The 14,504-nt window shown below is 37.6% G+C and overlaps 1 protein-coding gene across 4 annotated transcripts in view; it reads right to left on the reverse strand.

Annotated features, from left to right (window-relative positions):
• Positions 1-2,828: 2,828 nt before the first annotated feature.
• Positions 2,829-14,504, reverse strand: part of WNT8B (Wnt family member 8B) — a 112,468-nt gene continuing 100,792 nt past the window's right edge. For 3 of the 4 annotated variants that reach the window (XM_063435052.1, XM_063435050.1, XM_063435051.1), the window contains 4 exons: positions 14,167-14,385; positions 10,139-10,264; positions 5,562-5,704; positions 2,829-3,475 (listed from right to left, as the gene is read on the reverse strand). In XM_063435052.1, the coding sequence (XP_063291122.1) occupies positions 2,909-3,475; positions 5,562-5,704; positions 10,139-10,264; positions 14,167-14,385 (1,055 nt within the window). In that variant the 3' untranslated portion in view covers positions 2,829-2,908. The remainder of the gene's footprint in view (positions 3,476-5,561; positions 5,705-10,138; positions 10,265-14,166; positions 14,386-14,504) is intronic. The other variant, XM_063435053.1, reaches the window with a different exon arrangement.

The raw sequence follows: 14,504 nt of genomic DNA on the forward strand, positions 1-14,504 counted from the left end.
GTTTCAGAATTTGAAATAGATTTCCATTGTAATAGTTTTTATCAGCACCATGGCATATAATCCTATCAATACTTGTCTTTCCCTAAATCTCAAGGAGTGTCACCTTTTGCTAAAGCTCAACATGTGGGATGCCTTCTGTGGACTCAGATGGAAAATTATCAGACAGCCTAACATTTCACTGAGGGAGGCTCCTGTTGACTCTATTGGTTTTACATCTTGAGAGCTCAGTTGAATGGAATAATGAATGCAGTGTGCATTTCAGATACCATGGGAACAAGGTAATTTTCCAAATAACCAACTTGATAATTTATATATATATATATATATATATATATACATACACACACACACACACACACACAATTATCCCCCTATAGGTCCATATTGGTCAATATTTTCAAGCTCTCTTTATTCCAAATTTAAATGGGTCAAAGAACACCTTGATATTATTTGCAATCTAATACTATTAGACATACTACCATTTATGATATATTTTAAAAAACCAACAGATCACAACGGTGTACACCAAACACAAATTGTATAAAACAAAAAACACATTTTGGTGTGTTGTATGGTATTTAGTTGTGCTAAAAGTTTATAGTATTGATTTAAATAGACAACTATTCATACTCTGTAGTTTTAATGTAATTTTTTTTTTTTTTTTTTTTTAAATAGGTCAAGGGCCTCAGAGGTGCAGATACTATCTTGTTCCACTTTGGGAGCATCAGGAAGCTGTCCACAGAACGTGTAGTGTGTGTGTGCATTCATAGGCAGAGTACTGTAATATGCATTGTCTGCTTCTTTGTGGTGCCAGGATGACTGGCTGGTAGTGCTCTTACACCAGGCTGGCATGCCCTTCTTCTAATGGGCCGACCCCATTCACATACCTCCCTATGTTTAGAAGTATGCATCTATAAAGTTATGGATCCCTTTCTCTTAACAAATAATTGTAATAACTTACAACAGGTATTGATAAAAAGTATGCCTCGAAGGGGGAGGGAGGGAAGGCAACTACAATATATATTGGCAAGACCTAGAGAAAAAGATCACAGTGTAGTAGTGCATTTAGACAATGGAGAGTTATACAAAGGTGGTGATAATACACATAATTTGGAACTACTACGTCCTAATATTCTTACATATGCAGAATACTAGGCAATACAAGGGATAGTGCAATATAGTGAATTATGTTGGCATAACGAAATGTGAGAGAAGTGATAATAACTGAGGCGATTCTGGACAACCTCAAAAAGTTTGGGATTATAAATGTATTTTTATATATATGGATAGATCGATAGATATAGAATCTATTTATTATTTGCCTACTTTTACATATTTTTATGTTATCTCACCTTGCATTAATAATCAAAATGTCAAGTGACCTGTGCCTCACCTGTAGTTTAGCGGTCTTTTCCTTGTGGTGTAACTGTTACAAATATAGATTGAAGTTTAGTTTAATGAAAGCAATATTGTCCTATTGATTTAGAAAGTCAATCTATGAGTGCTTGTTACACTGTATTTTGATTACTACGCTGACTTTTTTGTTTGTTTGTATGCAATGAGAATTCCCTTGACTTGGGGAAACAAAACAGAGCTATTTGTGCATAATTCATTCTCTATTGCCTGACACATTATCTTCCAAAACAGGTGAGAAAGAGCTGACACTATGTACTGTACAGTGTCTTATACATCAAATAAAACTTCAGTCACTATTCTATGCCTTGCTTTATCAATACCTCCTTTCGTGACTTGCAATAGCGACTTACCATCTCTATCATGAGTTTCAATATGGAATGTTCTTCATTATAGACCTATGACACACTTGAATTGTCTCACTTGCCCATCCAAAGTAATATGCGCTATCCCATAAAGGGAGATGATGACCAACTCAATGTGGTACCAACTCAATATTGTTGTTGGTTGCAGAACTATGTTATAGAGGAAGACTATTCATGAAGTTTGACCTACTTCAGATTCGTTTTCCACTTACGGTTATTCACTAACATGAGAATTTTAAAGCAAATGTCAAATTTCAGGTCAAAATAGCGAAGTGGAAAAATGCTATGCTTTCAGTTTGGCTACTCTGACCTTAAATATGAAGTTCACTTTAGTAAATAACCCTGAATGAATATTGTGAACAACATTGAACATAATATATTCAGATCCTGTCTTTAGATATAATGCCTTTTCTAAATTACCACATTTTACAATATATTCCCTTAATGGAGAATTATGGAAAATAGACAAGTAAATTACACATGTTATGCTAAAAAAAAAAAAACACCTCAAATTGGGTGGGGGAAGGGGAGAAATCCCCAATTGCATGTATTTTTCCAGTCAAGTAAATTAAACCTGGGTTAAAATTTGCAATTCCCTTGTCAACACCATAAAACTCAGTTTAGTAAGTTCTAAAATGCAGCAGAGAATAGATCTGAGGTTCAGTTAGTGATGCAATTATTTAATATCCTTTATCTTTTCATAAGGTCACTGATTACAATTCACATGCATATTTACATCCAGAAGCCTTAGTGTAGGGGTTAGCACCGTTCGGAACTTCAGATGTTCTAGAATACATCTTTAGAATGTTCTTACAGCCATAAAGCTGGCAAAGCATCAGGGGAGATGTAGTCAATAGCATCTGAAGTGCCAAAGGTCGCCTACCCCTGCCCTAGAGAAATAAGATAAGGAGCACAATCAATAAGTTCAAGGTACATGGCTTGTAAAATCTGTATAACTTTAAATTAGGGATTTTTGTTTTTTTAATACGTATAATCTAAAATACTACATTGGATTTTTCAATATTTCTCTCATAAAAGGGGAATGGGGGCGAGGCCCAGGCAAAAGGTCCATTTACAAAATGTGCTATATTTTACAAAACAAAAAGTCACAGGTCAATAAAAACAGTTTTTTAAATTTTTTTCTTTAGCTTTGCTTCCTTTTTGCGGGTTATACCACCTCCACTCCGCTCACGTTTTTCCTTTTTGACGCAGAAGTATTTGGTCACGCTTTTACGGCACTGCTCGCATTTCACAGCACAGCACCAGTGGAACTTGCAGTTGCAGCTGGACACCATATCTGCTCTTCTTTTCTCCACTGCCAACCCACAGTCCCCACAAAGACGCCTGCAGCTTCTCTTCTCCCACTTGTTGAGCATCTTTCCTCGCTTGAGACATTCTCTGCCTTTGGTACCAAGTAGACCCAGAGTCTTGTTTTCCAGGCAGTAATCAGGGGAATCTTCTAGGTGTACCAATTCCTTTTTGGAAATAGAGTTGAATATTTCAGCAATGGCTCCTCTGCTGGCTGCGCTGTTTCCCACTCCTTGTAGAAGATCAACTTTTAAGGCTTTGTGATATTTCTCTTTTAAATAATAGCCAACCTCCCTAAACTCTGGCAGTTGCAGCCAGCAGGTCTGCGTGGTGCAGCTTCCCGAGACACCGTGGCATTTGCATGTTTGTTTCATTGTATTTTGCACTGCCTAAAAGAAAATATCAAGCACACTTATTTTTGTGCAAAACAGAGCTATGACATTTATACTAAATTTACAAATGAAGTCAAACTGCACAGGTATTTTTTGGAAAGTACAAGGTAGACCAAACTTCAGAGTAGGATTTGACCGGTAAATGACTCATTTGTTAGTAGCTCAATTTTTTTTGAGTCTTTGGAGATGTAATGGGTCATTTTAGAAAGGAACATCAAGTAAAATTAGTGGAATTTTATTGGTGTGAGATATCGGGATAAGACTGAAATATTTTTGTGTCTTGTAGTGGAAAAAACACGTTGCCGGGGCCACAATGGACATCCCAACGCAACTGTTTAGCGAGTGGATAATGTCAAGAAATTCCAAGAATAATTACCGTATATACTCGAGTATAAGACGAGTTTTTCAGCACATTTTTTGTGCTGAAAACCCCCCACTCGTCTTATACTCGAGTCAGTTGTCTGTATTATGGCAATTTACATTGCCATAATACAGACATGGACCGGGGGCTGTCAGGAAGCTGTAACTTACCTTCACAGCAGCTCCTGTCAGCTCCCTTCTCTCTTCTCCGGTGCGTGCAGCTCCCAGGTCAGCTCCCTCTGCAACTCTCGCGAGAGCCGCGGGGCAGAGCGTTGCCACAGGTTACCGTGGCAACGTGCCGCGTGGCCGCGAGAGTTGCAGAGGGAGCTGACCTGGGAGCTGCACGCACCGGAGAAGAGAGAAGGGAGCTGACAGGAGCTGCTGTGAAGGTAAATTACAGCTTCCTGACAGCCCCCTCCTACAGCCCATCCACTGGAACACCAGGGAGTGAAATAATAAGAAAACAAATAATAATAAGAAAAAAAATATTAAAATAATAACATAAAAAAATAATACAATTAATAATAAAAGAAAAAAATAGTTACCTAAAAAAATAACATTAAAAAAAATATTAAAATAATAATTAATTAATAAAATGCCCACCCCCCACCAATGCTCTGCACTCACACACACACACACACACACACTGCATTCATACACACACTGCATTCATACACACACTGCACTGCATTCATTCTAAACACACTGCATTCATACACACTGCACTCATACACACACTGCATACACTGCACTCATACACACACTGCACTGCATTCATTATACACACACTGCATACACACTGCACTCATACACACACTGCATACACTGCACTCATACACACACTGCACTGCATTCATTATATACACACTGCATTCATACACACACACACACTGCACTCACACACACTGCACTCATTATATACACACTGCATTCATACACTCATACACACACTGCACTCATTATACACACACTGCACTCCATTCATTATATACACACTGCACTCATACACACTGCACTCATACACACACACACTGCATACACACACACTGCATTCATATACACACTACATTCATTATATACACACACTGTAAATAAATATTCAGTTAATATAATTTTTTTAGGATCTAATTTTATTTAGAAATGTACCAGTAGCTGCTGCATTTCCCACCCTAGTCTTATACTCGAGTCAATACGTTTTCCCAGTTTTTTGGGGTAAAATTAGGGGCCTCGGCTTATATTCGGGTCGGCTTATACTCGAGTATATACGGTAGCTGCCACATTCTCCCAACCTTTACGTTACCGATTACTTCCTGCGTTCCTCAGACATTAATGTTGAGAAAGATGCAATCAAAATAGCCCGACTATGCGAGGCAGCAAATTGAACTAATTTAAAAAAAATTTTCGTCCATACCTAGTCTAAAAAAAATCTCCATTCATTAACTTTCATTGAATGTTATATCATTGAAATTGGTTCATTGATAATACAGTTATTGACTTCTCAAACCTTACTCTGAATTATGGCCCACCCGGTAGAATGCAAACTATACAAATTATAGGTTTATTTTTACATATAATACAATGGGTATTACTTTTGTACTTTATTTTTGCATTTGTAATGCATATATAAAAAATGGGGTTATTTTTGCTTGTTTTGTGCATCATTTGCATATGGTAGCTTCACGAGTTCCTGCATATCTCTACAGAAATGATACATAGTACATACTTTCCTTCCCGCTTCATTGTTATGTAGATTCATGGCAGCTCGGGCATCTTGTCCGGTCTCAAGCGCATCCACAAACTGTTTTGAAATGGCTTCTCCAAATCCCACATTGTCACTGCATCCACCCCACAACCATCCTTGGCCACCTATGAGTATGGAATATGACAAAGAAAATATATTATAACAAATGAATAAAATATTGATTTAACTAGTGTCAGGTTACTTAATGTTTAGAAAATATCTACCTGTAATATCGGTTTTACAGAACATTTACAGTTATGCATTTTTGCTAACTCATTGCTACAGAACACTGAGAAAGGGGAAAAAAAGGAAATGGCTTGTCTTTCGATTAGTTCCTGTTCTTGGTCTATCACCTGTCTGATCCCATGCATGGTTTAGCAGACAGCTCCACAGTTCTTAACAATAGTAATCCCATAAAAGGATACTACATTAGGGAGCTATCTACTTTGCAAAGCTGCCTGAAATATCAAAATTGATACAAAATGGGTTTGTTTTTTTTGCTCTTTCATCTGCTTAGTAGATAGATCCCTAATGTGGTATACTCCGTAACTTGGAATGTAGGTGCTGCATGTATATAATGTGGTATATATACATGCAGCACATACATTCTATATGTGGCATCGCCATATTTATGAATATGAAAATAGGAAACTAGTTACTAAACACAGCTACCTCTCTAATTTGGTACCCTAAAATATGTCAATCATATAAATAAAGTCATGGGAAAAAAATGAAAGTACACCCTCTATGGTTTTACCTATCCGAACATAATAACAATCATCTGTTCATTAGCAGGTCTTAAAATTAGGTAAATGCATCCTCAGCTGAATAACATGTGACATATTACCCATTGTACAGTGCTACGGAACGTGATAGCGCTATATAAATAATAATATTACATCGAGTCATGATTTAACAAAATGGAGAACGTGTAGAACTTCCTGTACCGCCGGCTGGGTACCTCCGCCAAGGAGTGCTTCCTAGCTGAAACAGGGGAAAACCGCAGCGCTTCAGCCCCGGTCGCTGGGGCTTGACTGGGGTCCTCCTGGAACATCTCTATCCTGGAGCAGGATAGGGGACTAGCTCTATTTACTCCCAGGGACTGGATGACACAGTCCTGGGAGCTCTAGTCCTTACAATGACTTTCCCTGCCGAATCCTCCAAGAGTTGGAACAAGCTGTAACAGTGATTAAGCCCTTTCCCCTTCCAGTAACTAGACGACACATAGTTCTGGAAGTGCAACTGATTTTAATGAGCTAAACTCATCCTTTTATGCACAGACCCCAGCACAAGCCCCTCCCAGGAATCTCTGGGGCTGGGAGATAATTGCATTAAAGACCGGTAAGATAATTATCTCCCAGGAAGCACAGAGGCAAACAAAAAAAATTACCCCAAAACATCATAAAAATATAAACAAACAAGAGATGAGTGTCCTATCGATAAAATGTAACTTTTAATGATTCTATTAAAATTAATAAGTTGATAAAGATAAGATATACCAATTGCTCAAATACATATAAATTAATATTCAATAAGGTGATATACCAATGTACAAATACTATCTAATTGATAGTGATAAAGATGAGATATCCAATTACTCAAATACATATACATTAATATTCAATATGGAGATATACCCATGTTCTATATAATTGATAGTTTATAGACTTAGAATTGATCCCATTCCAGGATGTTCTAAATCCTTTTCAAATAACCTAAAGAAATGGTAAATATTAGATTTAAAAGGTGAAATACCCATAAATCAGACTTGAAAAGGTTAAATGTATACAAACTTGGGAGGTTCTGTTCAAACGTTTTCAGAAACCTATTCCCAAATAAATGTGCAAAACATAGTTTTGCAATCCACAGTGTTCAAGTTAAATAACTATTATTGAACAGTTAGTGCAGAAAAAGTCACTACATTGCATTGTGATCCGTCGGTTAATCAATGCCATGTAACGATTCGGTTACCGCTAAATAGATACTAACTTCCCTTCTACAATTGTATCGAATCGGGGTAGTCTGAAATGGAATGTATCACAGCGTTAAAATAAAATGGTCAGCCTTAGGAGGTACAGTGCTGCCACCTCTGTGGATAAAAAAGAGAAAACTGTGATCACTGTGGGAACAATATGATGGCTTCCTGTTATGAGCAGATAACTCGGATAGCGAGATGGCTAAGAGTATAAGTATTAAGCCCAGATTGTGCAATAACGGTTTGAAAAAGTACTCGGGACCCGAATTAGATATGGTCTAAGGATTCCAATGAGTAAATGTCTAACAATTCTCGGTCCCTGAGTTCCCCTCTCGTTTAAAAACAGGTCTGTGATGCCCTTAGATGTCCGGGGCTGCATGCGCGCTACACTGAATGGATCAGCGTGTGTCTACCCTTCGCCGACAGGTGCGGGTAACCGGCTGTACCCCGTTCGTGATAGGGATTGGGGATTGCAATTATTTCCCATGAACGAGATTACTTCCCAATTATCTCCAGGACAGAGAGGAGGGATTGTGATGCATTGTGGGATTGTAAGCTTGTGATTGGTCAATTTCCAATATGTTTCCCAGTTTCCCATCTGGTCCCTTAGGGGAGTGTCCACCAGGTGGGAGACCTGCATAAAAGCCAGGCAGGTAGCCCCAGTAAATCAGTTCTGCTTGACCCTCAAATGAAGTGTCGTCTCGTTCTTGGGGGGAATTGGATTGTATGCTGTTACAGTGCGACTGCCAGGAGTGTAAACTGTTCGTATGGTGTTTCCTGTTCAGCTGTTTACAGCATTCGTGTGTTTCCTGTTCGGGAGTTTGGAGCATTCCCCTGGTTCAAGGTCGGGAGATTGGTGAATTCATGTCTTTGCAGTTCGGGAGTTTGAGTTTTCATGTGCTTGCAATTCAGGAGATTGGTGATTGCAGTAGCTGCCTGTGCATCCGAAAAGGGGAATATCGCCTAAACGGTTTTTAACCTCTGGTGAGCAAAAGGGTCCGTTACATATGTATAAATAAGACTGACTCCTACGGGTTGGAGCCACTGAGTTCTTTCTACAGAATCCATACCTTCCAGGAACCTTCTTTAATGACCTATGCCTTTGCTCATAATGTGGTTAACCTAGAACTCACATGATCCTTCTGAATGCCTGAGGGTTCATTGTGTACATTCCGCACTTTGTACTAAATATGCAGGGGTTATAACAGCTGCAATTTATGTTTTCACAGTTCCATTTTTTGGTTATTTGTTTATTATTGTTCAGACTTGCAATATTACAAGCTTGTTATTTTATTAATTTGTGGCCAATCATTTTTGGAAAACATAACATCTGATTTACAAAAAACAAAAAACAAAAAAAAACCTGGAAGTTGATGCTGATATTATTAAAGTGGCAAAGCAGACAGTTTTGCCTATTGAAAGTGCAGCATCTTTAAGAGATCCTATGGAGAAAGGTATGGATGCAAATCTTATCAAGATGTAGACATCATTAGGAGCTGCCATGCATCCATCGCATGAGCCTCCCTATCTAGAGTCTCGACTACGACCCCAAGTGAAGATAAAACCAATGGTACTAGCAGAGAAACCCTTCTTGAAATTGCCTCAAATTAGCATTGGTATTTCTTACAGAGGCTTAAGTAGATATTACCAATTTTATTGCTAAGGCTTTGGGTCAATCTGCAGCTTGGAGAGCCTTGTGTCTCAGAACATGGGGCGCTGATTATTCCTCTAAAACAAACCTATTTCTATTTCTATTTCAAAGTAACCTGGTCTTTAAGAAAGCATCAGATGAAGCCACCTTGAAAGCAGCCGAAGAAAAGAAAGCCATTCCCCCACAAGACACAGAGGCAAAATGTATTCCAGTGGATGGGGAAGAGGAAAGAGAGAACAACATTCATTTCGTTGCTAGGTTCCAAAAACACCTGGTGCTTGAGACAAAATTAGAACTCCATGAGCCCCATACTATTAGAGAGATGGGTTTATGTCATGACTGGTCACCATCGTTCTAGGTTTTGTCTAATCTTATCCACCTATGAACTTTGTACTGCTGAGGCTCTCTGGGATCTCCAAGAAATTGTAACTAGAAACAAGGACATGCTGCACAGCCAGATATCCCCTGTAGTTCTGACACACTACCTAGCCTAATAAAGTTCTGTTCCCTGGCACTCCCTCCCAACAGTAATCTGGAGGGGCATCTCCTACTAAGTAGCCTGGCATAGCATTCTTCTAATGGTCTTTCATTGGAAAGGTGGCCGTTTTGAAAGCAGCTGCCTGATGTACAATTAAAAAAACACCATCCTTCTGCCCCCTGTGGAGATACGGGGCTTATGTCCCCCTAGCAATTCCCATGTTACATTTTAATCCTGCTGCATATGCCTTTCAGCCATGTGTAATTTATCAGGGGAACTCCATTCATTGATTACAATTTACTATTGTTATGTATGCAAATAAACACTAATTTGTAACATACTCCCTCCTTCACCTTGGGTTTTGATCTACTGTTTAACATTTAACCAATCTGAAATAAGACACTACATTTTACTGCAGAATATGTTTAAATAAAATTATGAATCAAATTACTTACCAAGTTGTCCATTTCTTGAATCATCACATCCACAATTATCGAAATCTCCAAGGCTGCAGTTCCTTGTCAGTGTATACATAACTCCCGCTGAGCTGATCGCATGTACAAAAGCGGTTTCACGATTTGCTGCACAAATAAAATAAAAAAAAAAAAAATTAATGCAAGATTGATTAAAGTCTAAATCTCAGCTCATTTATCGAGTATTGTTATCTTTGTACTAGCAAATTATAAACAAGTTTGATTACAGAGTTGGACAGACTATATTTAAGAGGCGATAATAAAGCAAATTTCAAAACTGTGTTCAAAATTTGTATTCATAAATTATGATAGGATGTTTAAAATACAGTGCAATCCAACCTGACAGACTCATTAAAGTAATGAGTAGTAAGTGGTGCACAGTACTGTAATTGGCTGATAAGGGTCTAGGTAGGAGGATATTAGAACACATTTGTAACTTTTTTTTAACTTGTAATATTGCCAAAAGTGGTATCAGTTATATTCTATTTTGATCTACATTGATGACTTCTATCTACCTGAATGGCTAACAAATATTTAGACCAGCAAATAGGATTAAATAGCATCCCTCAGGGCCGGTGCAAAGATTTTGGATACACAGGAGAAGATGCATTTTGACGCCTCCCCCCTCCCCAACAAAAATTTATTCAACTGATCCTTAACTTATTGATATCTTTTTAAACTCTCTATAAAATAAGAGCTGTCAAAATTAAAGGGCTACTCCAGCCACCATGACCACTTTTGCTTTTAGAAAAGGTTGTGGTGGTAGGAGTCTGTGTGTGCAGTGTGTCACACCTGCTTCCCTCCTTCTCTCAGTTTTCAACATTTACACTTAAAACAAACAAAAAACTTAACACTCTCCCCCTCACCATCAAAGAGCACACATGGTCTTTGAGACGGTGAAACGTTGCAATCAAATACTTCTCTATGGGAAGCATTTGAATGGACCACAGATGCCAAAGCATGACAACAAAGCAAGAAGGACATCGACCTGCACTAGACTTAAGGTAAGTTTTAATCAATTTAATGGGGTATTTTAATTAAATAAGTAAATGCTTAAAATGATGCAAATCCGATTAGTATATTGTTATATATTCCTATAGATACAGCCTACATGCCTAACGAAGAATAGTTTTATATCTTAAAACAGCAGTTGTGTTACATGGGTAAACATAACATTACAATGCATTGTGTCCATTTGTACTTTATTTATTTATAAAATATTTTACCAGGAAAGATACATTGAGATTTCTCTTGTTTTCAAGTATGTCCTGGGTCCACAAATCATTGCATTGTTACATTAGGGTACAATAAAATACAAAAACAATATTAATACACAATATATACAAAATTTAACATAGAACAGGTAGGAAATATATATTCAACCATGACAGGTGCATTCTGTTTTGAGGTATGTAGAGAGGGATCTCTTAAAGGACTTTAGGCTTAGGGAAGATTTTAAATCATGCGGGAGGTCGTTCCAAAATTGCGGTGCTCTGTGGGAGAAGGAGGATCGGGCTGCTTTCTTTTTGTATTGAGGTAGTCTAATTAAAGTGTTGGTACGGGATCGGAGGTTATAGGAGGTGGGAACAGCCGAGAAGAGCATTTTGTTCAGGTAGGGTGGGAGTTTCCCAGAAAAGCTCTTAAACACAAGGCTGGAAAGATGAAGGGTGCGTCTGGATTCCAGCGACAGCTAGTTTAGTTCTTTTAGCATGTCACAATGGTGGGTCCGGTAATTACATTGTAGCACAAATCGGCAGAACGAGTTATACAATGTGTTGAGTTTATTAATGTGGGATTGCGGTGCAGATGCATATACTACATCCCCGTAATCAATGACTTACTGTTTTACTTACTGTTGATTAATGCCATGTTCCATTATAGAACGGGCAGAGCAAAAAAAGGAGGTGCAACAAAAGCAACTTAAGAAGTTGTGTGCAGCCTCCATCAGAGTGCGGAGAACGTGGCTTTAAATCTTTGATACAACAATCTTGTATTTATTATACATGTTAATATACATAAAAACGTCTTACTGTATGATTAAACTGTTGATCATAAAACACTACACATTCAAACCTGACAAATATTAAAATAATAAGAATAAATTACCTAAGCAGTTATTACATAATGTAGAAATTCAGATTTCTTCATTTTTGAGAGTAAAAATACAACTTATTTTTCATATTGAAAATACGCAGGCATCATGAATTCCAACTACATGGTAACAGTTTATTAAGTAACAATCCACGTTTTATAGACAAGTAATTTACTCTATTCAATCAGCATTTAAAAAAAAAAAAAAAAAGACACCTGAAGCCACAGATTCACTAACTTTGTGTAGGAGGCCAAGGATTTGCGATTTAGACACAACTATATCAGACAAAAACAGGACAAACTAAAAAAAGATTTAAACAGGGCTACCCACCAACAATGGTGGCAGACACATCACAAGCCGACTATGAGAATTACCCGATAGAAAGAGAAAGGTGCTTCCCTGAGATACATACACGTTAATGTTGAAGTATTCGATGTAAAGGACAGTATTTTTGAGAGTTGTAAATATTGAAATTGTTTGTGGAATGAGATCAAAGATGTACTGATCTTAAATTGTAAATTTGGAAGATCAAGGAGTTTAGCAGAGTCTCACTAGAATTACATTTTGATTTGAGTCTTATTCTTTTCGAAGACCCAAGAGGAAGATTTTAACCATTTCTGTTTAAGTTGTACCAGGCATCTTAGCTAGTTGCCAAATAGGCTTTGCAGTTTATCACGAACAGTTCATTTAAGCAGCTGGCTTTGTCAGGGGAAAATGAAAAAAATCCAAACAAAATTAATTGTGTATTGAGCAATTAAGTGCCATCCACTTAAAGGCAATAATGCCAGTTTAAAGCACTCGGACATTAAAAACTACTCTTGTTAAAATATATGGAGAAGAAAACAAAATTCTTATAGCAATGGAGTAGGTCTCTTGATTATAGCCCTCTCCCTGAAAATTTCCTTTGCCCCAATTTTGTCTCTCCAAGTAGTAAGACTTTTATACTGGTCCTGTTCAAGTCTTCTAAGTGTTTAGCATCCTACTCAACCACCTTAATGTGATCACAGCTCCACCAGCCATTGACCAGTTAACGAATACATAATCCATTTCTGGGTACCAGAATGTAAGTCCCAACTTACCACACCCTTACGATAATTGTTAATAGTTTAATAATGTTTAAATTGTTTTTAAAAAATCCTCAAATTGGAGTCCCCATAATGTATTTTTTTTTCTGTTGGTTGTAAGGGGGGAGTTGATTGCTGATAGCTCAACATATCAACTTCCATTGATTGTTCCAATTACTATAGCATATAGCAGCAAAACAAGAAAAAAAGAAATACTATGCTGAGTCATCAATGGTAGACCGAAAAAAAATTAAAATAAAAAAGAGTGCATACTACCAGCTAATTCTACTGATTGGGGCACAGATTCCTTTGGGGAAGAGAAAAACATTTATTGTTTTTTAGTTATATTCCCATCTCTAATAAACCTGAACAATGCCATGTCAGAACCAGATAATTCATAAACATTTTGTGTCACCTTTAAAATTTATTCCTTTGGACACTTGGAATAGAAGCAAAATAAGTATTTGTTGAACCACACATGAAAAGATTATAAGAGTAATGAATGAGACAATGCATGTCGAATGCTGATCAAGAGTAAGACAAGATGGTTTCCAATCTTCCTTGTTTTCTTTGTTCGATACAATATGTAAAAATAAGGAGCACAAAAATGCATTTTCAGCCGAAAACATGGAAATTTGCCCCAAAAAATGAATGCCAAATGTGTTTTTTGTTTGTTCGTTTTTTTAGTCAACCTGCTAAATAGTTCTGGGGATAAATCTTTAAGTGCACACCACTTTTAATGTGGTAATAACCCCATACAAATCTCAAAGAGTGTTCTAAAGAGAGAGGTGTGAAACCACAGTTATCAGTTGAAGTCTGGAAAATATGGGCCTGTGAAAAAGTTAAAATCTAACCTGGAGAAATGAGTCCTGTTGAAAGGGTGGTTCCAGACTGCAGAGGGTAATTCGGTGACAATGGAATCTGGCTGCGAGATGGGAATGTCCGGTTGATTTGAGATTCCAGCCTGGAGAAGAGGATCCTGTTGAAATTAATACTCCAGACTGGATAAGTAGGCCCGGTATCAAAGAGACTGCTGCCTGCAGTAGAAGGTCCAGTGGATTGGTAGTTTAAGTCTGGAAGAGAGGATACTTGGGAAATTGAGGTTTTACCCAAGTCAAGAAGGGGCAGAATGTATCTGGAACATATGTGAAATATCTGCTTATTAGATGTGGATAATTGTGATAAATGCCGT

The sequence above is a fragment of the Pelobates fuscus genome, chromosome 10 (genome assembly GCF_036172605.1).
Source record: "Pelobates fuscus isolate aPelFus1 chromosome 10, aPelFus1.pri, whole genome shotgun sequence".
Classification (NCBI taxonomy): Eukaryota; Metazoa; Chordata; class Amphibia; order Anura; family Pelobatidae; genus Pelobates; species Pelobates fuscus.